General features: G+C 39.9%; 1 protein-coding gene across 1 annotated transcript in view; it reads right to left on the bottom strand.

Moving 5' to 3' along the window:
* The window catches only part of EFHC2 (EF-hand domain containing 2), a 193,733-nt gene that overhangs the window by 91,635 nt on the left and 74,155 nt on the right, over window positions 1-27,943 (bottom strand). The window contains 4 exon segments of the mRNA XM_067722738.1: window positions 3,519-3,657; window positions 4,043-4,156; window positions 6,309-6,560; window positions 9,443-9,666. Coding sequence (XP_067578839.1) covers window positions 3,519-3,657; window positions 4,043-4,156; window positions 6,309-6,560; window positions 9,443-9,666 — 729 coding nt within the window.

The following is a 27,943-nucleotide window of genomic DNA, read 5'->3' as shown; positions in this document are numbered from 1 at the left end:
AAGACAAAATTAGGCCCAGGGCCTTGGAGTGGGGCCCCTGCAAAGAAAGAACCCTAAAGCTTAAGCTTCATTAACTTCAAGGTAAATCCACCTCTGCTTGTACCCAATACCCAGGTCAAATGATTTTGGTGGGACATTCATTTTTGGGTCAAATAATTAGTGAATCACATAATTTTCTAGCTCTAGCTAGAAAACCCTTAGAAATCATCTAATCCACAACCCTCTTCACTTCATAGGAGAGGTTAAAAAAAAAAAAGGTGAAATTGTTAGCTCTATCAAAGCCACGTGGAGAGACTAGAAGCAAATTCTACCTCTGTCGCTGCACCTTGGGATGGCTAATTTGCTCAAATGATCATTAGACTCTCATCTTGGATGCCTGCTGCTTCTAACACCAAGACTTCAGAGGCGGCCATAAACAACTCCACAAAATTAAAGGTGCTTTAAGTTTTTTGCTTATCCTTAATGTCGGTATAGCCTAATAAGCATTCGAGAACAATGCGAATGAATGGTCTTATTACTAGTTTGGCCGTCCCAACCACTAAGAATCGATAATAAGAAAGTCCTCTTATAGACAAAGAAATAATAACCCAAGACAGGAATTCTAGGTAAGAACAGTTTACATTCAAATCCCTGTCTCTTCAGTGAAAGAAACACCTGCTAGAGCCCCTGGAGCCTTTTCCAACCTTCAGGCTACAGGAAAGTCCGACAGGCCTCCATCTGCCAGTCCGTGTTCATGCACATGAAATAATGAGGGAGTAACAAGCTCCCGCCCCGGCAGACAAGCCAGGGCCAGCGGGATGGCCAAGCTGCCTAGTGGGGGACTCACACTGGACTGTTTTGTGGAAGAAGTTGCCTTCTCTTTAGAATCCTTAAATACACAAAACAATCTCATCTTTTTAGGAGTCAGATTGGGTTTTATGCAGGGGTTACATATATCTCTTGGAATTCTATCAAGCCCTCTGCTTCCATATAATAGAAAGCTTACTCATGCACAATTCTTGGGACTGTGGCCAACTCCATCTCTTAGTCTGTCTGCCATTTTTCTCCCCCAAAATATGTTGGGGCGGCATTAGGTAAGAGAAGGTACTGAAGCACCCAGGCTGTATACTGCATTAGAAATTTCCCCCTGGCTTCCTAGGTCCCTAGCTGTGTCATTGGCAGTTTTCAGCTCCTTCCTGTGGAGACCACAATTACTGACAAGGAAGGCAATGTGACCACAGTTATTGCCAGGACTTTGTCCTGGTTTGGGCTTCAAGGATACCAAAATATAATGTATAAAACTTGGTCAGTCTCATGAATTTTTACAACCAGATGAGTTACAAAAAAATTAAAATGTCAGAAGTAACTGTATCTAAGTAACATTAAGTCTATTAATTTAATGTTACCAAAAGTCAGGAAAAGCAAATGTAAAGATTATCAGAGAATATTGATTCACTCCCCTCCACCCTGAATCATGGATATAATTTCCAGTCATTAGTTACATTAAGTACACTGCTGTTACTCAAGAAATGTTGTGTAATAATAGTGTCTGTTAAATGGGGTATTTTAACATATGTTATGAGAAATATAAAAAGTCAGCATGACTATAAAATGCATCATAATTTTGCATTTGCATAATTTTCTGTTTAAATGCATAATGCTCACGTTATATTAGCTTTAAAGGCACAAATGACTTTTTTAACGTAGTACAGTAAGTCTATAGAGTGAGCAAAAGAAGTGAGCAGAAAGAAATTAAGCACTAGGGCTCAACTGAAATGGACCATAGGGCATTTGAAGCTGATAAACGCCGAGGATGGCTAGATTTGGAGCGCACCGGTGGATTTACTCTGCCTCTGAAAGTTCCCCGCAAACCCGTTAAAAGACTAACAGTGTCCCGTGTCTCTCCAGCATTAACGTTCATTTTCCCAAACGCGACCTTTATATTCTCAAAATCAAGCTGACAGACAAATATCAACCGAATGTTGGACTTGCTATTTAAGGGATCATATGATGTTTTGAACCTATACCACGTCCTTTAAATTAAGGCAATCTTTCAGTAGGACACAGGTAAATGTCTTCAGTGACTCATTTCATATATATATCATTTTTAAAAATTTTCCAAGTCTACACTGAAGACTTGCTGATTCTGAATAGGCACTTACATTTATTAAAAAGCAAACTATCCTTCCCAAATATCTAAGGGTCACTAGCAGCTTCTCTACAGCAGCCACTACCTGCACATTCCTGGCAGCTTCTTGTCCTCAGTCCCTAAAACAAATATGCTCAACTGTGTCCACTAAATAGGACTAATTTTAGAAAATAATATAAGAAGAGGCCACCAATTTGGCTCCATTTTGACTAATCTGGCACGCAGATGCTGTGGAACAAGTTCCCTTAATGCACAGAGGAGGGAAATTGAAATTCTTTTTTATTCCAGCCCCTTTGTATGCTGTGTGCCTTCTCCCATAATATAAAGATTCCCAGGAGGCCAGGAATACGACACAGTGGGGACACCAAGACACGTAAGGTGGGCCTCGTCTCATTCTAAAGACAAAGCACCTTGTCTTTTAGGAAGCTGTGGTTGCTTCTGGCTTCCAACTCATCGCTCAGGAAGTGAGCTCATAGAAATACTCCAAGGTTCAGAGAGGGGTAAACATCCCCCATCAGAGCTCCAAACCCCAGTCTGGGAGGTTGGCAACTTCCACCACCCCACTTCGCTAAGCACCGGTAGGTACCTGGAGCCTGGGGTAGAGGGCCCAGGTGGGGGAAGAGCTGGCCGGCAGGTTTAACAAATGGAGGGGCTTGTTTTTCAGGTTTCACCTCCGATCCTCCACCTGCTTCTGTGACTCTTATAACACCGTGTAACATGCAGTAGGTCTCTGCTCCCCTTCAAGCCTAGAAACTCCTTACACAACTCTGCAGCTCCTCTGTCTACTGCAATGACCTGCATGTGGTAGTTGCTTAATAAATCACTGGTTTTCATTCTGAACTGCGTTAACCTGATCTGAATGGAATGGATATCTAAGAAGAGAGAAGCTGGAAGCCTGGCTAAGCCTCACCAGGAAAGGTAGAGCAGATTGGCACAATTCTCCAGAGAGCTCAAATAAGTATATCCTCTGTGGTAAGCAAGAATTCAGTGAAAAGAAAAGTGTTTGGATTTCCATTTCAGTTGCTTAACCAAAGCATTGCCCCCATACGCTAGTGAGGCAGGGGGCTATACGGGCAAATGGAAGCCTTTGGCATCAGGCAGACAAGTTCAAGTCTTGGCTCACCCTTTACTTGCTGCATGACCTTCGACAAGTAAGCCCCTTGTACGCCATAGTTTCTTCACCTCTAAAATGGGGATAATGAGCCTACCCTTCTAGAATTGTTGTTAGGAATAAATAAGACAACAGATGCCCAGCAGTTAGCAAATGCTCAATAAACGGTAGCTATTATGAGCTTAGAATTTGAAACTCAAAAGTCAGATCAAGCCTAACTAGGGAACAAAGACTCTAAGTTTTAAATATTATTTTCTAACTGACAGATGTATCACTTACCAATTCCATATTTAGTCTTACAATAAGTCTTCATGAATTCATCACAGTCACAAAGGAGCACTTTCCTTCCCCACACATTGATGGCGGTTCCTATGGACAGGTCACTATCTTTGTAAAACTCTTGGTCTACTTTTCCTAGCTAATTAAAACAAAGGAACGTGACATTGACACCACAGACCCCCCAAAGACATTGGCATCCACCCCCAAAGGGAAAAAGAAATTTAAAAGAATCAATTATATCATTCATAACCAAAATGTTTAAATCAAATCAAAAGACAACCGCTCAATATTAACATTTTAAAACATTCTTTTAGTAATGCAGTGCTACCAAATGGCAGTGCAATGCATATATTTATACATGCACTTAAGCATGTTTATTATTGATAAACAGCACTGCGACACATACATTTATAAACTCATCGATTTCATTCACAATCAGTCTCCCAGAAGCAGAACACGTAACTCACCCCACATTCCAGGTTCCAGGGAAGTCACACTGGAAACAGTAATAAAACGTGACTTACCTTGTATTTATCCAACAGGCAGCCATACACTCGGTTCTCTGACAAGCCACCATCTACATTGAGAACTGTCCGGTCTGTTATCTGGCCTGGTTGATAGACTCCAGGGGGGCCATACTGGAAGATAAAAATCAAATCAAGACGTAGTGGATGGCCTCTAAGCACAAACATGCTCCTGTTGAGGGACTCAAGCGGGAAGAGGCACCGTATGGTTCTTCTCTGCCATCCCGAGGAAGACAGGACACAGACTCCAGCCACCTTTCCCCATGCTTCCCCACCCGCTGAAGGCTGGTCTACACTCTCCCCCTCCTTCAAGGCCCTGATAAAGTCCCATCTTTCCCCCTGACCTCTCCCATCCTACTGGCCTGTCCCCAGTTCAAACTTCCGTAGCACCGACCTCAGGGTTAAACCACTTTTTGTTGCTCTCTAATCACTTCATCGGCAGAGTCATCTTTAAACTCCAAAACGCCCTGATGGAGAAACCCTGCCTTGCCTTCTTTACTTGCTTAGCACCCTGCCTGATCTTGAGCAAGGACGCACTCGTTGGCAATGGAGTGCAGTCAGCCTCTAACAGAAACTGTGGCCCGGAGCAAGCCAAGGAGGGCACTCCTCAGTTCCACCCGCACTGGAGGTGGTCCAGGCAGGAAATATCTGAACTAACTTATAGAAATTGATAGTGATCCGTTTATCCCATACACATGAGAAATCTGAATCATGCCAGATCCGTGTGATATAAAATGTTTAAGTTTCAATGTGTGAACTTATGATGTGTGGGGTGTCAGTAAGCCACGTAACAAAGAAACAACAGTACGTTTAGATGCAAACTCTCTCTTCGTTGCTTCCTAGCTACAGGACAGGGGGCCAGGCATGTATCTTCTCAGAACTTCAGTTGTGTCATCTAACCGCAACAACAGTACTTACTCCTTGCTTTCTCAAAGGATGCTGTGAGTGTCAAGGGAACACCCACTGCTACTGTATCTCTCCTGAGAATGGAAGCTCCACAAAGCAGGATTTTATCCATTTTCTTTCTCACTGTAACCCCAGAGCTGGCACACAGCTGACACTTACTAAGTATTTGTTGAATGAACGAATAAATGAAGCAAGTGATGTCAAGGAACACTGCAAATGTCAGGTATGTCATTATTATTTTATATTTAGCCTATTTTTCAAAGCCATTCTAAAAACAGGCTTCCCTGGCACCTCCTGGCCACCTGCTGTGCATACGCCCAGAGTTCGCTCTGGGACAAATCCTGCCCCCGCCCCAAGAAGCAACACAGCAGGACTTCTGGCAGGAGACTCAGAGAATCTGGAAGAGTCTCCTGTGATAAGCAAATAACCAGTGGTTGTTTGCATCAGAAATGAGCATTACAGTAATCTTTTCAGTAGCACTAAGAATTAAGTTTCAAAATACTTTATCCAAATAAGAAATAAAATATAACATAGAGCTGCGAATAAGCCTTGATACTTTCACGTGTCCTATAGGTCCTTAGATAATGCTTTTTACTATATTATCTCATTCAGTCTTTACAGTTATCTCAGGAGGGAAGCCTAGTTAACTGCACTTTAGAGATAGGGAAACATGCTCAGAGAGGTTAATGACTTGCCCAAGGTCACATAGCTGTTAAGTGGCAGACTCACAATTCTAACCCAGGTCTTCTGTCTCTGTGCCATTTCTGCTGCACCCAGGTTACATTAGCTCTCAAATGGCCATAAACATGTGTAGAAATCACTTGGACAACTCTTTTTTAATAGTAAAAATGCAAAAGCTCTCACTGTTGCTAACCAGTGGCTAGTTGCTGACTGGTGGCTACTCTCAGAAGAGTCACTCCTGTGTGTGTGTGTGTGTGTGTGTGTGCTTGTGTGTGTGTGTGTATTCACAACCCAGACCAACACAATGGGATCTCCTCAGTAGGCTACAGAGGCCAGAGGCCAGTGCCCTGCCCAAGGCCACGAGCAATCCTTTTACTAGAGAGTCATTTACCTTCATGAGACTCATAGTGAACTCAATGATGAATAGGTAGTTCTCTTGCATTTGACATTTTTCCTTTACTTGCCTCAAGCCCTGAATATTCCAACTCCAATTTGTCATATCCTCTGTATTACTTTCATAGATGTACATTAATAGAGGGCACAAAGTGAAAGTTTTCTAAACACTTGCACTAATACATGGTGACTTGTCATCACACAGTCATAACACATGACATTCCAGACAGTGAGTGACTAGAGTCTTCAGCCCACAAGCAAACTCGGAAAGCAGTCCATTGCTCACCTTAGGTACCTTTCTCCTCTGGAGGAACAATGACGTAGCATCTCTTCCTGAGTTATGTGGCAATACTCCTTTGATTTCGATGGTATCATCAGACAGAAAGTAATGCAGGATGAGTTCTCTATGGTCCCCAAACACTGAGCCTGAGTCGTCCCACAGGCAGAAGAAACGCAAAACCTTCCTATCATACTCAAGGAACTGTTTCAGAGCGTCGAAGGACTGATAGGGACGTAAGGGCTCCATGCAGTCTAGCTTCTGCCAATGGAGAAAAGGTTAATGAGAGTGGAAGTTTTTCCATAGTTGCTTCTGGGATGCAAGCAATCAAAGAATATAAAGGTATCTTTTCTATAGACTATTCAGTGACATTTTTTAAAATTTCAACTAACAACATACATGATATGCATATATAACCAGTTTCAACCTTAGAAATACAGACAATCAAGTATTAGGAAGCCTTTCATTATTATTTTAACACACTAAAATATACTTCTATAATGTTTTTGAAAACTGACTTTTCTCAAAGACTTAAAATTCTTGTTTAAGAACAGACAAAACTAATATATGGTGACAGAAATTAGAACAGTTATTGCCTCTGGGGAGAGGACTGACTGGAAAGGGGGACAAGGGAACTCTCTGGGGTGATGGAAATATTCTCTATCTTGATTTTCGTGTTGGTTACTAAATTGTATACATTTTTAAAAACTTGTCAACGGGTATGCTTAAGATTTGTACATCCAAGTCTATGTTAATTATATTTCACCCAAAAAATTCTTTTCACTGAAAATTCATATCTGTATATGCTTCTTACTCATCCAAAGATTTTTGTGAAGGTAAAAGAGAAGAAATATATTCACAGTTTTATTTTGCTCAAAAGCTTTAGATAGTGAAGATCTGAAAGGCCATGGAAACAGGAGCAGAGCAAATGGAGAACTTCCCAATCTGTACAGAACTACTGCACGGGCTCTGGCCCCCAAATCAGGAAGCACTAGCTCGGCAGTCTTCTCAGCCCAACTCCTCTATTTGCAGAGTCTCAGCCCTGTCTTGGAGCAAACCGCTCCCATTCTATCTAATGTAGCCTAATAGGATGGTTATATAAGGAAGTGCTCACTAGCAAGGGAGATGTAGTCCCACATCGGGTTATGTAATCTTACTTGTAAGTTCTCAAAATTTTGTATCTGTCCAGGGCAGTCTAGGTGCAGACTTATCCCAAGACAGTGGGGGAGACATGATGGCCTTTCCAGAGGCTCTTCAGTCTTATCCTTGATATTTAAATGAAATTACGAGATCTCTACTGTCAACGATTGAAAAATCTTTCTTTGGCATTAGAAGGCCTCTAAGAAATGCATTATTGATTATATACCATCAAGGCTCTTTTCAGTTCAAGTTAAATTGTTTAATTTTAACTTTACATTTCAAGGCAGCAAACACTGGAGAAGTAAATGCATTAAAGTCAATATAAAAGCCTCTTACTAAACTCCTCATTTTCCACAGATTTCTATATTTATTGAAGAGCTTTCTCCCTGAGGGAATAAATGCTAAAACGATTCTCCCAATCTGAAAGGAAATTATTTAAAACATTTCTTGGCTGTTCTTGGTATTTATTCCTGATTCCTGGAACAAAAGATTTTTTTCCTTATAAACTTATGAGATAACACAGTGTTCTAAGTATTTCATATAATGCATCATCATTCACAATCACTATCATATAATACCAGCTGTTAGTGAATGAGTGTAGCCAGATGAAAAGGGTGGTAAATCATATAGATCCATTTCTTTTAGGTTGTCTCTTCTGCTTCTAAAGACTTTTGTATTTATCTAGACTCCTTCTTCTAGGGCATTTGGAAAAAGTAGAAATGAACCCGAACCATAAATCTCCTTGCATGCCAATACACACAAGTATAACGCCACAGGGATTTCACCTTAGATATTCCAGGATCAACAATATATATTTCTCAGGAGGGTTGTATGCCTACAGCGTTAGAGGGTAATTCTGCTGGGGCTAGGGGGCAGGAATAGAGGAATGATCCTACATGCAGCTTTTAACAAGAGATCAAAGCAGAATCAAAGGAGATTTTTATTCTACATTTTATGTTATCTTTCTGCAAAGAAGTTAATTACAAGTTTTAGAAACAATAAAAATGAGACTAATCTATAGGGACAGAAATGAGAACTGTGCTCATCCCTGGGTGGGGAGAAGGACAGATTGGAAAAAGGCATGCGGGAACTTTCTGGGGGGATGGAAATCTATACCGTGATTTCGGATGTGGATTACATGGGTGTATGCATTTGTTAAGACCCATCAAACTGTATACTTAATTTTGGTGTATTTTACTGTATATAATCAATACTTCAATAAGAAGAGAAACAAATGACAAGAATGAAAATCAGGATAAGAAGCAAGAGATTTGAGTTCAAGGCCCAGCAAGAAGATGGGTGAGGTATGTGACCTTCCACGTGACACTTGCCCTTTTGGATATTCAGATTTCTCTGTAAAACATAAAATTTGGGCCAGGGGATCATTAAAAAAAAACTTTGGAAAGACTACAGTAACACTACTAACACTGATTCTTTCCTCCCTACACTAGCTGGGGTCAGCCTTCGAAAACAAGCATCCTGTGATCATAGGAGTATGTCGAAATCACGGCCTTCCTCACTCCTGAACACCTCTGCGTCTGATAATACCATAAAGGGAGCTGGGAGTCCCAAGGAAGAAGGAAAAAGGCGTACCCAAAGGGTTCAGTAAATCGGTAGCACAGGAGCAAAGATTTTCCCAGAGTTAGGCAACTAAAATGGGAAAAGAAAAGCCAGGAAAGTGTGGACCCAACTCTTTCACTGTCAGTGACCACAAAGCCAATCACGGGCTCTAAACCATCCCATCTGGGCAGCTCGCTGAAGACTCCTACTGCCTGGAAGGGAGACTCTCCGTGGAGAGAAGTGGGGGCAGGGGCAGAAAGTGAGCATCTCCTGCACCGAAGCCAACACCCAGCCTTCCCTCCAGCCCAGAGGAAAACAGGACAACTCCAGTGACCATGGCCCCCAAAGTTCTTTCACATCTGCATCAGGAGTACCAATACCCTTTACTGACTTTGAAGGGATTCTCATCTTGAAGATAAGAGTTCATGGATGAATCAACTTACCTCTCTCCGTGTCTTCAGGTAAGGATCTTCTGGACACTGTCCCGGGGGGTTTAATTTGACTCCTATTTTCTTCAAAAAGTTTTTTGTGAATGTATCACAGTCATAAATCTTGAATGTCCGACCATAAAAGACAATGTCTATGTTGATATTAAAACGATGCACAGTATAAAACTGATCCTCATCAGGAGGCGGCAGAGAAATCCGATGACGCCGGATAAAAATTCCTACGGTGTGAAATAAAACACAATTGTTTCATCGGGTGGCTCACCAGAAAGACATCACAGTACATCTTTATAACAACCCTGAATGCTTTCCCACCACAGTGAAGCGGGCAAAGGGTTGGTTCTTGGCGAAGTAGCATCAGTATGTTCAAACTCTCAGGGTGCCAGAGGGAGCTGAGACTTCTGAGGCCCAGGGTAATTTGACCAGCCTTGCATGTTGTTAGAGTTGCCTAAGTGGTACTAGGGTTTACTCTATTAAAGTAAACCATAAAGACTAGGGCAGGGGGGAAGGAGGAGGGGGTATGAACAGAGTGACCTAATGTGCCAGACACTACCATCATGTCTTTTCCCAAAACAAGCGTGCTCACTTTCACCCACTAGCACTCACTGTGAGCACAGTACGCAAGGAACTAAGACCCCAAAGCAGAGTACTCACAAAAATGCACACTCCTCGTTGAAAAAAGTAATCTAATGAGCTTCACTATGGTAGATGCCGACACCATGATTTACAGCTTCTATAAGCATGAATGACTTTATGCTGCTTTGAAGCTTCTTGGAATCTTCTTCGCTCTATCAACCTCTTCTCCCTCCTTCTTCCTCTACAGACTCTGCCCACCACCACCCATCCACTCCCCCAAAGTGAGAGTTATCAGAGGCTTCATAGTTTTAACCAGTGCTCTGGGCTAAAGGTTCTGGATCCCATCCCCTCTTCTACTTCCAACCCTATGATGCCCATTCACTTCTCCTCTTTAGAATATGGACCCAGGGTCGCCAAGTACACCCAAATGGCAATTAGCCACTGGAGGTAAAAAGGCTCGCTAACTAGATGAAGGTACCAACTACACCACACCATACCAGCCAACTTACCCAAACACTGCTGAAACCTGTTGTCAAGAAGTGTTTAGGGTTTGAGAGTTTATCCTACTTTCAAGCTAGCAAGTTAGCCTGCCACAATTTCATGGATGCTGGTAGAAGACATGAGATGCTTTGGTTAGAGACAAAGGGCAGTTTATTACTCACAGTAATAACAGTACCCAGAACATCAGCATTTTTGTACCAGTTTCCTGAGCCCCGATTCCCACAGGGTGACACAACAAGGGCCAGGTAACTTCTGCACATGCAGTAGGTTACACATTATAGGACAGAAACCCTGAGATGAGAGAACCTGAATCTCTTATAAGGGCAATAAGCATCCCTGCCTTTTGTCTCAGAGGGAGAAATGAACTTTATTGGACTGGACAGTAAACATGTCTGCCTTTTGTTCTAGAGGGAGACACCACCTCTATGTTCCAAGGCTGTGAGCAAACCTGCACTTTGCTCCAGAAGGAGAGACTATCTTTGTCTTCCAAAGCTGTGTGCTGTATAAACATCCTTGAAAAGATAATCCAGAACAAAGAGCAGACAGTGTCTCTGCTTGCAAGATCCACAGCAATGCAAGATACCTGTGGAGAACTGTCTCTCAACCTCTGCAAACTGACTTAAGCCTGAGAATCTACTCCAGGAGCAAAGACAAAAGGAGAAAAGACAAGCAGAGCAAACTGAGGGTCTAATGGTTCAAGAAAAATTGGCTTGTGTGACCTGTGTATGGAGGCATTTTAGTATAAAGATGTCAAGCAATCTTCTTCACATTTTGTATAACACTGAGAATGGTGCCTTTTCCCAAAGTCTAGAAATACTTAGAAATTATTCATTCCTTATTCATTAAGGAATAGTTAATGAATATCTTTATGTGCCAGGAACTGTGTTGAGCTCTGTTCCATTATTCTACTAATCATCTTTTCACTCTGTTGAGGGGAAATTAACTAAAATCCTTTTCATCTTCTTTTCTTTGTAGCAATTTTTAATTACTCGGTACATTAAAGTAAAATAATAAAACTATAAAATTAGAACTGGCCTAGAATATTTTAAAATGTACTACATAAAAGATGATATAATTTTACGGCAAAAAATTATACTTCAATTAGCCCTTAATTTATGCCACTGAAAACAGTATGCAAATTATTTAATCATTCAAGATTAGACATTTAGAACAAATTGCATACTAAACACCCATAAAAGCATGGGCATTTCAGGTATTTTTCACGAACCATTATATATCTCTTTAAAAATACTTATATTGGGCTTCCCTGGTGGCGCGGTGGTTGGGGGGTCCGCCTGCCGATGCAGGGGGCGCGGGTTCGTGCCCCGGTCCGGGAAGATCCCACATGCCGCGGAGCGGCTGGGCCCGTGAGCCATGGCCGCTGAGCCTGCGCGTCCGGAGCCTGTGCTCCGCAACGGGAGAGGCCACAACAGTGAGAGACCCACATATGGCAAAAAAAAATAAAAAATAAAAAAACTTATATTGTGACAGTTTTTAAAATATATGAAATTTATTCAACAGCCAAGAGCTTCTTTAGGAATTCCATCTATCTTGCGTTTGTACTTCACTATAAAAATTCAAATAAGCAAATTAGTGCTGATTTCTGTTCAGTAAGACTTCAAATAGAAATCCTATATTTTTCTAGGTGGGAAGAACTGGCCCACCCACTGAGCTTTTAAATAGTAATCATCACAATCATCATCATAGCCCTAGGATATGCTTTCATATATTTTTCTCATTTAATCTTCAATAATCCCACCAGGCAGATAATGCACGAAATACAAATATTCAGTTTATGGATGAGAAAACCAAAGCTCAGGATGGTTAAGTGACGTGCCCAAGGTCATGCACTCACAAATAGCAGAAAAAGATCTCGAACCTGGGTTTTTCAAGCTCTAAGTAAATATCATTACTTTCCACAGTTTGCACTGAACTGTATCTCACTGTATGACAGCCACAAATTACTTAAGTGAAGGAGGGGAGGGAGTGTCTTAGGCAAAACAGGATAGAAATGGGGAGAAGAGCGGCCAGATACCGTGAAACAGAGATGATGGAGTTGCTCTTCCAAAAGAACAGCCTCTCTCTTCTCTGAGAGTAAATTTCTGGAGAGGGCCCACTTGCCAGCGGCAGCAATCCCCCGCCAGGGTCAACACCACTGTCACCTGTCCCCGCCCCCCCCAGGAGCCTGCATATCTGCAACGTCCACACTCTTCCTTATCTTAGGTCCCACACTCCTCTCACTAGATGGTTCTCAGAAGAGGCCAGGGAAGTTCTTTGTGGTAACAGAAGAGAGTCCTGACCATTCATGGATTGGAAAGAGAAAGCAGATCTAACACTAAACAAGAAAATTTTAATAACGAGAAATCCAAAGTCACAATCCCATGTTAATCAGAAAAGTAACGTGGGCATTTGAAATGTAGTTACACATGGGAGTTTTCAAAAATACATCTGTGGGACCTCTCAACTGTGCCCTTTGGGAATTAAGATTTCTATTTATTGGTATTTGTATGCTTATAGTTTTCCATGATAAATGGCAGAAACTCCACCAGCAGAAGTTTGTTCTGGAATGTCAAAGAAATATGCAGGATGCCATGTCTCTGGCACACATTGAAGAGCACCCAAGACCATCAAGATATATAAACAAAAATAACATTACAAAATGGAAAAACAATAACAAAAGCACTATATCTGCCCCTGAAATGTTCAGATATTTATCTTCTTAATTGGTCCATAAAGACAATTTGGGCAGATGTCCAGGCATCAGGTGTCTGCTTTTAAGCTCTTCTTTATCTTCATATTTCTCATCTCTCTTTCTTTTTAAAGGCCCTGCTATATGATTATACTCTGCAAGCTTTAACTTTCTAACACTCCCCTGTGGTTTAGATCAAAATGATGATATATCCATTTATGTTTAATGCGTTTTCATTTCATTCAGTTCGGAATTGCTTTAGATCTTTGCTCATACCACTAAATTTAGTTTTTAGGAATTCACCTTCAAGAATTAAGACTCCAACCTCTTACTTCTATCTTAAGTATGTTTAGTTCATTTTAGTAACACTGCAGACCTAGGGTACATCCAAGTCTAGAGGCAGGTATTTCTTAGGCGAATGAATATACGAGTGGAATTGCCACTTGTCATCATGTGTATCCTAAAAATACTAAGACCATTCACTGTGATCAGCCATGATCGAGTATCTTTTCCTCTTATGCTCACTATAATTCCTTCACTAAAATTACTATTCCATTTCTATTTTTATAAAATGTCATCTTTGTGGAGTTTGATTTAATGAGAATAACTTTTTAAATATAGCTAACTTGACACTTGCCTTGCAGCAAAAGAATAAAAATTTTTGAATTCCATATCTCTGATCACAGTAAGAAACAATAATCCTATGCATCTCCCCCTACCCACTGAATGAGCCCCAAATGACAGCCTGTTGGGTATTCTGTCCTCTTGCTCTTGCACTACCACCTTCTTGCCTAGTTTTCCTTATACACTCTATGATCTGCTCCCAGTACCTCCCAACTCCTCGCCTCACCACTTTCCTACCTCTTTACCTCATGCTGTTCCTTTTGACTAATGTGCCTACCTCTTCCAACTTTATCTGGAGAAACTTTTGAGGTACCACTCAAATGCCTTATTCTCTAATGGATACTGGCATTTCCTCCTCTGATCCCTCAAAGTACCTCATAGCATTCATGATGACTACACTGTGTTATGGACATTGTCTGTCATATTCCTTTCCTTTTTTCCTCCCTCCCTCCCTCCCTCCCTTTTTCTTCCTTTCTTCATCAAATTTACTGAGCAGCCAGCATGCACCAAGCACCTATCTTCACAGTGACTTACCTCCACTCCTATACTCCACTCTGCTCCATTCAGTGACAGTTCTCTCCGCAAAGTCCACCGTCTGGGGTTGCCAGATTTACCGAACTGAAAAGCGAGATGCCTGGTTAAATTTGAATTCCAGATAAACATGAATAATTTTTAGTATAAGTATGTCCCGTGTCATATTTGGGGCACAGTTATACTAAGAACTTCAAATTTAACCAGGTATCCTGTATTTTATCTGGCAACTCTACTACCATCCCACCATTCCACTTTATGGGATGCATACTTATTAGATATAGCATATGCCCAATATAAATAAATGACTTCTATTTTGTGATTATATATATATGAAATACTACCCCGTTGAGGGGCCAAAACAAGTCACTAGTGGAGATCAGTATTCTTAACCAAGGATGCACTGAAAATCAAGTAGAAGCCATTTCTTTTTCTTTCTTCCTTCCTTTTTTTTTTTTTGTTTGGTCGCACCTCGCAGCATGTGGGATCTTAGTTCCCTGACCAGGGATCAAACCCAGGCCCCCTGCATTGGGAGCATGCAGTCTTAACCACTGGACTGCCAGGGAAGTCCCAGAAGCCATTTCTTGACCCCAGGCCTACAGAATCAGAAATTCTGCGGGTGGGCCAGGAGATTCTGATGATTGCTCTCCACTGAGAACAACTGGTACAGACCTTACCAGAAAATCATGGCACGTTTCTAACGGTTATCTTTTCTTCAGTATAGCTTAGTTGGGACTTGACAGCATTTGACAAACAGTTGTTCTGTTAGACAATCAGAGGTAAAACTACTAGGATTAACCTCTGACATTCCTGGCTTGGCATAACATCGTTTTAACTATATTCCAGTAGAACAGCAACAAATTCTATGAATATAACACATCTAACCCAAAAGAGAATGATGTCCTGGCAAGAAATGAAAGCAAGCCTCGACATACATCAGTGACTTGACTTTTCACACACATATATCTCTCTGCCAACAAGGATTCGTGAATATGTTGTTCTGATGAGAAGCTACACAGAACTGAATGCCTATTTTGGCACCACGCTAAGGGATGCCTCTTTTACTTCTGGCTTATTCCAAACTCCCCCTCCCTAAAAGAATTACATGATAGGAGAGGCAACTAAGAAGGGAGGCTATAATTCATCCAGGTGCGCTAATTTCTGAATGGTCAGCTCTACAAAAAAAAAAAAACCAGGTGCATCTGACCTTCCAGTTCATTGGGAAAATATCAAAACCCTATGGAAGTAACAGGAGCGCCATCAGTGCCCAGCACCTAAATGTGACCCCTAACCCCTTCTGAGGGCCCACAGGCACATGAAAAGCAGTCCCAGGCCACTCAAGACACAACTGAGTGTCCCCATCCCAATGAGGTCTGAGCCCCTGGCTCAGTAAGCTCATTTCTTTTTTCCCAATCGTTTAATTTAGGAAAGCCTGAAGAAGGCATTTCAATGAACTTCCAAAGTTTCCTCTGTCCTAACAGACCTTCCTTAACAAGAATCATCATATTAATTAATTAATTAATATTTCAAGAGAGACCGGTTTCTCTCTAAACAAAACTTGATGGGAGAGTGGTTATTTGTGTTTGCTTTCCACAGGAACTGCTAGAGCCTGCCAAGTATCTCCACTCTGCTGACAAATTCAGTCTCATTACATATCGTGATTACTAATGTATTCTGTACATACCCCCTGAGCTGTGTCTCACTCAGGGAAATGTCCTGATCAGAGTGAGCCCATCAGAAATTCTGAAAATTTCAAGAGAGACTTTAAAATTGTCTTCTCCTAAGGTTTTTTTCCCCCTGAGTCTTTATGAATAACATTCCCTCCTACTTACATAAAAATTATTTTCAAGTAAATCATTATAACTATCTTCAATCTGCCTTTGGAATCTGCCTATGTGAGATTTGAAATCAAGAGGCTGAGAGAATCGAGAAGTCTTAATAAAAGCCTTTCCAAGATCCTCATAGAGGAGGTATTTCATTTTTCTTCTTGGAGTTTAATAAAACTAAGATTCACTGGACAGGGGCCAGTGAGCTACAGGAATATGAACTTTTGCCTTAAAAGTAATAAAAATAAAAACATAATGCAAGTCACTAATGCAGGTTCAGGATGTCGTATGACCTCCAGTCCATCGCTTGTGTAAATCTGATGTCATGTGGGGAAGGTAATCAAAAAATAAGCAAAGCTGGGCTTCCCTGGTGGCGCAGTGGTTGAGAGTCCGCCTGCCGATGCAGGGGACGTGGGTTTGTGCCCCGGTCTGGGAAGATCCCACGTGCCGCGGAGTGGCTAGGCCTGTGAGCCATGGCCACTGAGCCTGCGCGTCCGGAGCCTGTGCTCCGCAAAGGGAGAGGCCACAACAGTGAGAGGCCCGCGTACCGCAAAAAAACAAAACAAAAAATAAGCAAAGCTTAGTTAGGGAATATCAGAGTAAAGCATTTAAGTGAAAATGTATAAAAAAATATTTTTTTGCTAAAGCAGTAATGTCACTTACCTAAACAAATGCACTTAGGCAAAACAGATGTTCATAGAAATTAAAAGTTGTCAATTTTCTTAATGTTTTGAAATAATTCTTTAAACATTTTCTAATACATTACTGTCAATATTTAAAAACTGCATTATATATGTTTAAAATGACCCTAAAGAGTATAAAGACCTACAAATATCATATGACACTGCATATATGTGGAATCTTAAAAAATGGTACAAATTAACTTATTTACAAAACAGAAATAGAGTCACAGATATAGAAAACAATCTTATGGTTAGCAGTGGGGAAAGGGGGGGAAGGGATAAATTGGGAGATTGGGATTGACATATACAGACTACTATATATAAAAGAGATAACTAATAAGGACAGCACAGGGAACTCTACTCAATACTCCATAATGACCTACATGGGAAAAGAATCTACAAAAGAGTGGATATATGTATATGTATAACTGATTCACTTTGCTGTACACCTGAAACTAACACAACATTGTAAATCAACTAGACTCTAATAAAAACTTTTTTAAAAAGTATAAAGACCACTTGTCCCTTTACAAAATAAAATATCACACTTCCAACTTTAAAAGTTTTTAACTTTAAAGTTCCAACTTTAAAAGTGAAAATCTTTTCTTAAATATCAAAGCATTTCCATATTTCCTAAAAGATTTATCATTAAGCCACAAATTCTCCAAATAAAAGCCAGGGAATAGATATTGTATCAGCTGGAACACAAAGAACCATGAGGACAGTTCATATTGCCTCCCCATACCAATCCTCACCCGCTCCTCCCACCAGTAAAACCAAGCACAACACTAAATCAAATCTTCTTCCTCTTTCCACCACCTCAACAGTGGCTCTCTCCCAACATGGTACAATAGCCTGATTCTGCTCATGATCTGGGCACCCCTGATTCCCAATCCACAACTCCAGTGTCGACTTTTTTCCTGAGGACACATCCTAAGGTTCTACCTGCCTTGTGGGCAACACCACACAGATGTTCCAACACAACCTGAAAAGCCTCATGACCCAAACACACCCCAGCTCCAACTCCAATGCCACTCCTTGCTCCATGTTCCTGGGCTCTACTAACGCATCACCATCCTCTCAACCACAGCATGAGCTCTGAGACAAGCAGTTAAGATTCAGATGGAGCAAATGACTTCTCTAAGCCTGTTTCCTTTCTGTAAAAGCTGATGATAACCTACTGTAGATGGTCACTGGGGTGATTAAATGAGATAATGATATTCCCCTTCCTCACACTCTATATTTAATCGCTGGCCAAGGCCTATTAACTGCCAATCAAATGTGTCTACAATCTTTCCCCTGTGTCCTCTTCCTACCGTCATTGTCCTGGTTTGGATACTCAGCACTTCTACCCTGAACAATTGCAAAACTCCTGGACTAGTCACCTTGCTCCCTTTCCTCTCCAACCTGCTTGCCTACAAGCTCCATGAGATAGGGATATAATGAGTCTTATTCCTTTTGTCCATTTTCCCAAAACCCAGCACAGTGCCTAGCGTGGAGTAGACACTCAACAAACACTTCATGACAATGCTGACTGGCTCCAAATTCATCATCCAGACATAACGAAGCCATGCTCTAAGAACAATCTCAATCTCATGAGCACAGAAGGAAGTCCTTCGCATACTGACTCGTCATAACATTATGCTCAGAGGCCTATGGTCCTAAAACTTCTCTGTTTCTCCCCCATGGAACCCATTGTGGTGTATCAATATGGAGGCACTGGGCCCAGATAAGTATTTAGTAAGCAAAAAGTTTATTCAACATAGGCAGAAAATCATAAGATGTGTTAAATAACGATAATTTGATAGTAAGTAGAGCATGTATATGTTAAACACAGAAAGAAAGGAATGGAAGGAACAAGAGACAACTACTTTTCAGTATGTATTAAATATACATGAGGTACCTGGGCTCTGAATATTCATGATACACTAAATATACAAGAGGCACTAAATATTCATGGATACTCAATATTCATGAGGCCTTAATTTGGCCACTCATTCATTGGTGACACCCATTCTAGCCCCATGTGTCCTTTGCCCAAGAAACACAGATAAAACCCATGACTATTCAGCAGGCCGACTGGCAAGCTACAGCTGTGGCCAGGCCCACTTGTCCCTACATCTTTCCAACAGAGTGTGTGCCATTAGCCTAAGGTCCCTTCTGTCTGTGGTCTTCCTTGAACTTTAACTCTGGTCTCCAAACCATACTATTGTCAGAAAAGCCTGATGCAACGGAAGGAGAGAGAGAGGACCATTGCCTACCCCAGGATTCAGGCAGGGTGGTCCTTCCACCCACCTGTACCTTGTCCTAAGTATGTGAACCTCTCTGCCAAAAAATTATTCCTCTTACTGACCTGAGTTCTGATCCCCTAGGTCCTGTCCTTGAGGATACAGAAAATTAGGTCACCCCTCCCCCACGTGACAGCCCTTTAGATTCCTTAAGACATTTATCAGGCACACCTGAGTCTTCCCTTTACAGACAAATATCCCTTTTCACTATTCTCCCTTACACATGATAAATTTTCAGTCCTTTCACCAACATGGTTGCTGTCCCTTGAAGGCATCCGGAACTTGGCATTGTCCAAAGTAAAGGACTTACAGCACACACAGAAGAAATCGATTACCTCCCTTGACCTCTGCCATGCTTCTACTAATGCAACCTAGGATTCGCTTCTCCACTGGCCACATTGCAGAGCTAACTCTTGTCTGGCTGAAGTGGAGTATGGGTAAAGATGACTGGCATACGTGGGGCGAAGGAGCAATGGCCTTCTCTTGAAGCACTATGAAAGTCTGTAGTTAATAGGTATGAAGATGAAGAGAGAGTGGTTGAAGCAAACAGCAGTGAATTCAAGAAAGGAGAGAGAAGCCCAATCTGGAAGTGGCAGTGGAGACCAGTCCTCCCTCTACCCCTGAGGGTGTTATGAAGGAAGTAATGTGGTCATAGCAAAAAGACAAAAAAGAGTTTGAAGGAAAAAGTCAAAGACACAGGAGAGTTTGCTCATACTAGAGCAGCATGTGAAAGAAACAGGGATAACACGGAAGAGAGTGAAATGGCCAGTGTTGAGGTGAGGAGGGTAGAAAGCTGATAAGTCAGCATCAATAACTACAAGCTATCAGCATGTTTACATTCACCATTGCCAACAAGTTAGATACCTACGCAGTAGCATGGGGTCTTTTAAAAAGCGAGAGAAAGGTAGTATATAAAGGCAGTAGTTAGAAGTGAAAGAACCATAACTCTGCTTTAAATAGATACTTTGAGGCAGTCTGTTATTTTTCAATGCTGGTTCATTTACTTGAATTGTGTCATCTTCAAGGTAGAAGTAGATTTTATAGCATCTTATTCTATAGTTTTCTTGAATTTTATCAGGCACTTCATCTTCTAAATAGGCATCAAAAGATAATACCTGTTGGAATCATAATTAGAAACTAAGAAATGAAAAAAATTCAGCGAACTTAAAATCAATAAAGCTACTGCCTGTATACTTTTTGTTAACGTAAAGAAAAAATTTGAGGAAATTTTTGCAAGAGGACATTCTACACATCAGCTATGAGAATGGATATACAGTGTAGGTTACAGTATATAAAGATTATTTTATATTTTCATCACTGTCTGGTTAGAATGAGGAAATGATATTCAAGCAATGAATCCATCATTCAGCTCCACCATAAATGGAACTAGCGTCTGTCTTTGGAAGTTCACAGTGGGATTCCATGTGTATGTGTTACAGACAAAATAATATTCTTTCCCACAAGACGAATATAAGTTTTGTCATTTTTTTCTCATTAAAAATACCACAAAGCTACCTTGGTTCTAGGATAAAATTATTCTCATCTCTGGTCCTGCTGATTGCTTGCCTTGAGGCAATTCAAACAGGCGGAGCTGAAATTCTTCCAATGCACTGGAGACCCCACCCTACACTTCTTCAGGAACCTCAAAGAGCCTAGCTCAATGCTAGACCCAGCCTCATCTTACTGTGTGTGTCGGGGTGCAGGTGGGGGGTAGACATGGGTAGGAGAGGTGGATTCTAAAGTAGTTACAGTAAAAATCAGAGAGAGTAAAAAATACCCTTGAAAATTCCTTAACTACTTTGGAAAACTGTGCCTCTCAGTAAGTACAACACAGCCTGTTTTTCTCCCATGTTGAAGCGGAAGACTGACTGCCTCTTCAGTTGAAGACCAGTTGAAATAGCTTCCTTAGGTTTAGGTGCCATGTTGTATGAATAATACATACCTTTCACCATTAGAATCACTCTCAACACAACAACCTGCTTACACACACTAAGAAAGACATGGTAATTGAGGACAGTTGAAGGAACAGTAGATTCAGGCTACCATTTCAAGCTTGGTCTGGGGCACAGGCTCCTTCAGAGCTCCATTTTAATACTTCCTTTGCTCTCATTTTTGTTCAATTTTTATAATTAAAGTTGCAAAAGTTAAGTGTACATCTGTTGTAACACCAAGTTAATTCAACATAGACAATATATATGTGAGTGAGGCTGTTAGGCACAATCTAACCTCTAGGGGTGGTCAGTTACCCTAATTAGGAATATATGCTCCAGGATTGTTTGGCAAATTTCTATCAGAAGCCCATGCTTCAGAAGTGGCTGACAAAATGCCTCAGTAGTTTATCTCTGATCAACAGAAGAGGTTTTGCTAATTACCATAAAGAATATGGTAATTAGGGCTTCCTTGGTGGCGCAGTGGTTGAGAGTCCGCCTGCTGATGCAGGGGACACGGGTTCGTGCCCAGGTCCGGGAAGATCCCACATGCCACGGAGCGGCTGGGCCCGTGAGCCATGGCCGCTGAGCCTGCGCGTCCGGAGCCTGTGCTCTGCAGCGGGAGAGGCCACAACAGTGAGAGGCCCGCGTACCGCAAAAAAAAAAAAAAAAAAAAAAAAAAAAGAATATTAGAAATGAGTTTTAGCTAGTGAAATAACTGTATTCAAAATGAATGGATAAGTTACAAATATTGACCAGCCACTGTCTTTACCAGAACAGGTTCTAGGAATCTAGTAAGCCCAGAGACCTATACCTTCAAAATGGCTCCTTTGTCTTCATTCCAAAACGGTCCTATGCTCAGCTGCTTTCTTGGGGAATTTATCCGGCCTGATTCCAGTTAGAAAGTTAGCTAAACTCACTACTAGAATGTTGTCATATTTGTGTTGAGTGAACATTTCCGGTAAGATGCTGTTGGATGGGTACAGGGTTTCCTTCTGGGGTGATGAAAATGTCTTGGAACTAAACAGAGGTGATGGTTGTACAACACTGTGAATATATTAGATGCCACTGAACTGTACGCTTTAAAATGCCTAAGGGTTAATTTTGTTATGTAAATTTTACCTCAATTTTTAAAAAAAGATGTGGGATGGCGAATTATATTGAACACTAAAATAGTAAACGTTATGTTATATGAATACTGTCTCAATTTTTTTAAAGTAGGGGGGAAAAAGATGTTGTTGGAACACCTAAAAGGACAAGACAGCTGGGGTTCCGTCAAGCTTTCAGTAGAGGTAGTGAGGAAGAGCAAAATATGCCACCCTAGAAGGTGCCACTTTAGAATGTGGATTATTTTGAGCTGAAGACAGAGCCCAGCAGACACAGGAAGAACTTTTTACCTCTCCCTTAACTGCCTAAAAGAACTTAGACACGAAACCTGCACCAGGAAGAGAGCTATTACCAGAGAAAACTTATTTATATCAGAAAGCCTTATCCAGCATGGCACGGCAAACATTTGTTTACCAAACACTTGCTCTTCTCATTTTCCTGTGAATGATCTTTGAAGCCCCAGACCTCTACCCCCCCCCCTACTTAGCTCAGGATGGTATATAAGCCTCAAGTACCCGACTGCCAAAGAGTCTCATATTTTTATGGGGCTCCGACATGTACAAAATTTCCTTTTCGTCCATTAATCTGTATTATGTCAATTTAACTATTACTCCAGAGAAAGAATCTAAAAGGGAAGAAGGGAAAAGTTTTCTGCTCCTACAGTAATATTCAATCTGAAATTTTTTTCTTTGTAATTGGGTAGGAAAGTGTAGAGAGACTGTTCATACCCCACCTACCTCTATGTAGTGAATGCTACTGGTGTAAATTTGTGCATGACCAAACGGCCAGAGATCAGCTGACAATATTGTCAAGCATATAATCATTAAATATTTATCAAGCAAATGATGCACTGAAAGAGAATAAACGATGCTCAGTGGAAACAAAAAGAAAGACATGATTTTAGGTTGGACTTCAATATTTCTAGAAGAGGGACAGACTGATATTTCATGTTCTGGTCCCCTGAGAATACAGGGCTGATGAACTCCAGCGTGAAAGGTAGAGAGCAAGTCAGAGCAGTAGAGATGGAAAGATAGAAAAAGAAGAGGGAGAGGAAACTGTAAAATGTAGCAAAATGGCATTTGAGGGAAGAGATACCAAGTAGATTAAAAGTGATCTCACAAAGGTGAAAGACCTAATTGCAATGGAACTTGATGTACCAGAGAATCCAGAGAGAACAATCTAAAATAAAAACTGAGAGAAATGAAAATTTATAGAAACATAATTATGATACAAGGTTTCATCATAATTTATGATGTCAAGCAGAGACTAGATAAATAAGGTCCTAAAGGATGTAATTGGCTGTAATTTTCTTGAAAATGGAATGTAAATGTCATTTGGCAGGTTGTGTGATCTTCCATTCCCCACAGGCCTCTACAAGCCCTGTATTATATGAGGTTACCTGCCTGATCCCCAAGGCATTCAGATTTTTGATGCTAGCCAAGAGGATATAAAATCTGAAATCAATTAGCTTTAAATACTAGATATGTGATATTTCCTCATATAATGGAAAAAAATTTAATGTTAATATTTCTGAAATCAGATTCTTCTTACATGTAAAGCCAAAAGAAACTCAAAGCAGTCAGGAATGCATTTTAACGAGGAACATAGATGTAACTTGATGTAAGGTGTAAATTTAGCCTTGTGGGGAAGGAGTTAGTTCTGTTTGCACGTCAACTGAGTTCTCTGCTTTGCACTGCATATCCCAAATAGCTGGATTTTAACATTAATTTGGAATCCTAATTTTCACTTAAAATGTTTTCAAAATGTTACTGTCTGATGTAGCATTGACATAAAAATGCTAGAAGATTGTCCATCATGTGCTAGGCAATGCAATCATAAGGCAAAAACAAAAGTCTAATCTCTCAGAATAAATCACAGAATTTTAAAAGATCGTGAAGCTGGTATGACCAATGCATGAGTCATAAAGACTATTACTCAGGAACCAAACATCTGAGTGTCAAAAGCTTACAGCTGAATTCCTAGAGAAGCTGTTAGGAAAGAAAGAAGCACCAGTAATATTCAATAAAGCTCAACATTTTATAAAGAGATCAACATCATAAGTCTAAGTTTAAAATGTTTATGTTCTATTTAATGAAAAAGGCTCAGATTTAAATTGCGAGGTACTAAAGAAGAAGGTACATAATAGTAAGGATAAATGCATGCTATCATAGGTTAGTTAGTAGACAATAAAAATTTGTGTACATTTGATGCAGTGTTGTTTATTCTTCTGGAAAAAGATGTTATTATTATTATTTTCTGATGTGGAACATTTTTAAACTCTTTATTGAATTTGTTACAATACTGCTTCTGTTTTATGTTTTGGTTTTCTGGCCATGAGGCATGTGGGATCTTAGCTCCCCAACCAGGGAACGAACCTGCACCCCCTGCATTGGAAGGCGAAGTCTTAACCACTGGACTGCCAGGGAAGTCCCCAAGGTGTTATTAAATCAATGGTTTCTCTTATGACTATGGAATCTCAGAATTAAGGAAATAAACTATAATGAATTTTGTATTGCATATAGAGGATGGCTCCTTTATATATGACAATGGTATATTTTAAGAAATTTATCATATGTGAAGGGCAGCACAATATAACACCCCAAAATATGCTTCTTTGGTATAAGAATTATCTTGAGCTGATCATTTTTAAGAAACAGCTGAGAAAGGAGAAGCTCTGAAATGTGAGTAAAAGTTATCCTTTTGTAAGAGACTTTTACATGTTTAATGGAAATCTCCATTGGTAAGGGTTTCTCCCTCTCTGTGCCAGAAAAAGGAAGATAACTATATCTCTAGAAATGCATCAATGGAGAAAGCATGAACTTAAATCTGCATAACTGTACCGACCTTTATTGTGCTTTGCCTGATAACCTCCCTTAACTGGCTCCCCATACCCCGAACATCTTTTGCCTTTAGTTGGAACTAGTATTTAAGGTGGTGGCTTGGGATATTTGGGAAAGTTACTCAGTTTTCCTGGTATCTCCCATGTATACAGGAGGTAAACATGCTATTAAACTTGTTTGTTTTTCTCCTGTTAAGCTGTCTTTCATTACAGGGGGCATCTCAGCCAAAAACCTAGAAGGGTAAAAGGAAAATTATTTTCCTTCCCTACATAGGCTAATTCACACACAAAAAAATTTTTTTAATAAATTTAAACTACAGAAATCATAGCCATCAATCACAAACAATACAACTAAAAATGTATCATGTAACTATAAACAAATATTGTCACCCCTAATAGTTATTGTGAGGAGAGCAAATTTTAAAATACAAAAAATAAGTAGAGAATTTAATAAAATTTAAAGAGGTACAAACCTATAAGATACAAGCAAATCTGTACTCTTGGGTAAATTACTGGATTTAGATGATAACATATGAGAATTTAGAGTTAAAGACAGCCAACACAGGTAAATATACTAACTCAGTGATTCTCAGCCTTCTCGGCTTCACATTAGGAACTTAAAAAACAAAAGAAAACATACCCAAGCCTAAATAAATTAAACAGGAATCTTGGAGGCAGTTAAGAGGGGCATTAGTATTTTTTTTAAAGCTCCACAAGTAATTCTGAAATGCAGTCACAGTCAGCAATGGATTGAACAAAAATTTTTGAAAGTGCAAAAATTTGTCATAAGGAAAACAAGTCTAAAGCAAAAAGGATAAAAGCACAAATAGATAAATTTGAAAGGAGAAAAACAACTGCAATAAATAAATTCAAGAGTTTTTATTAATAAATAAAATAGGTAAGATTCTAGCATTGGGGAGGGAAAAAACTTTCCTCTACCCTTCTAGGTTCTTCTGACTGGTCTAACTGAATTAAACTGACGTGAGACAGATTAACAGGAGAAAAACCAAATTTCATTATGTAGTATAGGGGCTCCATAAGAATATGAAGCCCAAAGACAAGTTAGGCAATTGAAGCTTATATGCCATCTGAGAGAAGGGGAAGTGGGTAGGGGTTGCGACTTCAAAGGGGAGGAAGGCAATTCACAAGAAGATGAAAAAAAGCAAATGTTTGGTAAACAAACGTTTGCTGGGCCATACAGAAGCAATGGGAGAAAGAGAGGAATTTTAACTGACACTTTGCTAGGTTCCTCCCTGTCTCCCTTCATGGAACGGGTCCTGTATCTAAATTCTTTTAGGCAGTTAGGGAGAAAGTCAAAGGCTCTTCCTTAGTCTTTTGGGCCTTGACTGTTTTCAGCTCAGGATAATCCACATGCCTAAGAGACACTATTTGGGGTGGCAAATTTTGCTCCCCTGCACTAGCAAAGATAATCAAATAATGTAAATAAACAAAATCAGAAACGAGATAGTGCACAACATAGAGATGTAATAAATTATAAGATGTAAATTATCTTATTATAATAAATTATTCAAGCTTTTATGAACATAAATTTTAAAACCACAATTAAATAAGTGATTTTCTGTAAGAACTGTGAAGTATCAAAACACAATGAATAAACTAATAACCAAGTAAGAAGTAAAAAAATTACCAAAGTATTGCCCCAACAAAGGCTCCAACCAGGATGATTTACTAATAGATTCTTTCAAGCTTTCAAGGAAAAGCAAAGCACCACTTTATATAACTCCCCCAGGATACCAAAAAAGATGGAAAGCTATAAAGGTGAATTCCAATGCCTAATACACAAGGTATTAAAAAAAAAAAAAAGAAAACTATGGAGCAATAGTTTTCACCCTGGCTTCACATTAGAATCACCTGTAGAGCTTTATAAAATCGTGATGTTTGGGCCACATCCACACCTATACACACCCACACACAATGAAATCAGAATCCCTCAGGTCAGGCCCAGGTATCAGTGATTTTAAAGCTCCCCAAGTGATTACAATGTGCAAGCCTAGGTTGAGAACTACTGTTCCAGAGCAATTTCACTATTTATGATTTATAGAGCAAAGATCCTAACTAAAATACAAGCAAACAAAATTCAAGAGTCCATAACAGTCATAAGCAAACTACACAAAAAGCAGCATTTTCCTCACAGATGCAAAGATGTTTCTAAATTAGGAAGTAAGAGCAAATATATAATGATCTCAAACTGTTTCCTACCACATACGTTTTAAAATTCAAGAGTAATTCCTTAACAGGATAAAAAAGCATCTGCTTTAAAACAATAGCCTACATATCCAGTATTATATGTAATTGAACTATGTGTCTGCTACAATCAGGAACAGAACAAAAATGCCCCTACCAACATCATGATTTAATATTTTTTAGGAGTTCTGGACAATGTAAGAAGTAAAAATATTAGCAAGAAAGAGACAAAAGCTATCATTATAGATAGACAAAATAATGGCATAGGGAAACGCTGAAAAACTAAGAATAAATAAAAGATTTCAGCATAACCACAACTGAATCAAAAATATTCTTATGTACTAGCAATAACCACCTGAAAATACAGTGGAAGAAAACGGTATATTCACAATAGAATAAAAAATTACAAAACACTTAAAAATAGTTTTAATGAAAACTCTGTGACCCAGATAAAACTCTAAAAGTATTTACTAGAAGATATATGAAAACTTGACAAATAATAGGACAGGCAAAGTATATTCTGGATAAGCAGACTAAAATAACATATTTCAAATGGATATTTCATTGATGTTTTGGAAGGACTTGAAAAAATAATTCTAATTTCATCTGATAAACAGTCAGCCTATTAAAGATAATTATGAAAATTAAGAGTAATGTAGAAGACCTAACTGTCCTAGATTTTATACCTTACTTACTATTAT

This window comes from Pseudorca crassidens, chromosome X, assembly GCF_039906515.1.
Source record: "Pseudorca crassidens isolate mPseCra1 chromosome X, mPseCra1.hap1, whole genome shotgun sequence".
NCBI classification, from domain to species: Eukaryota; Metazoa; Chordata; class Mammalia; order Artiodactyla; family Delphinidae; genus Pseudorca; species Pseudorca crassidens.
The sequence above is the reverse complement of the archived record's forward strand: the minus strand, read 5'-3'. Positions and strand labels throughout refer to the sequence as shown.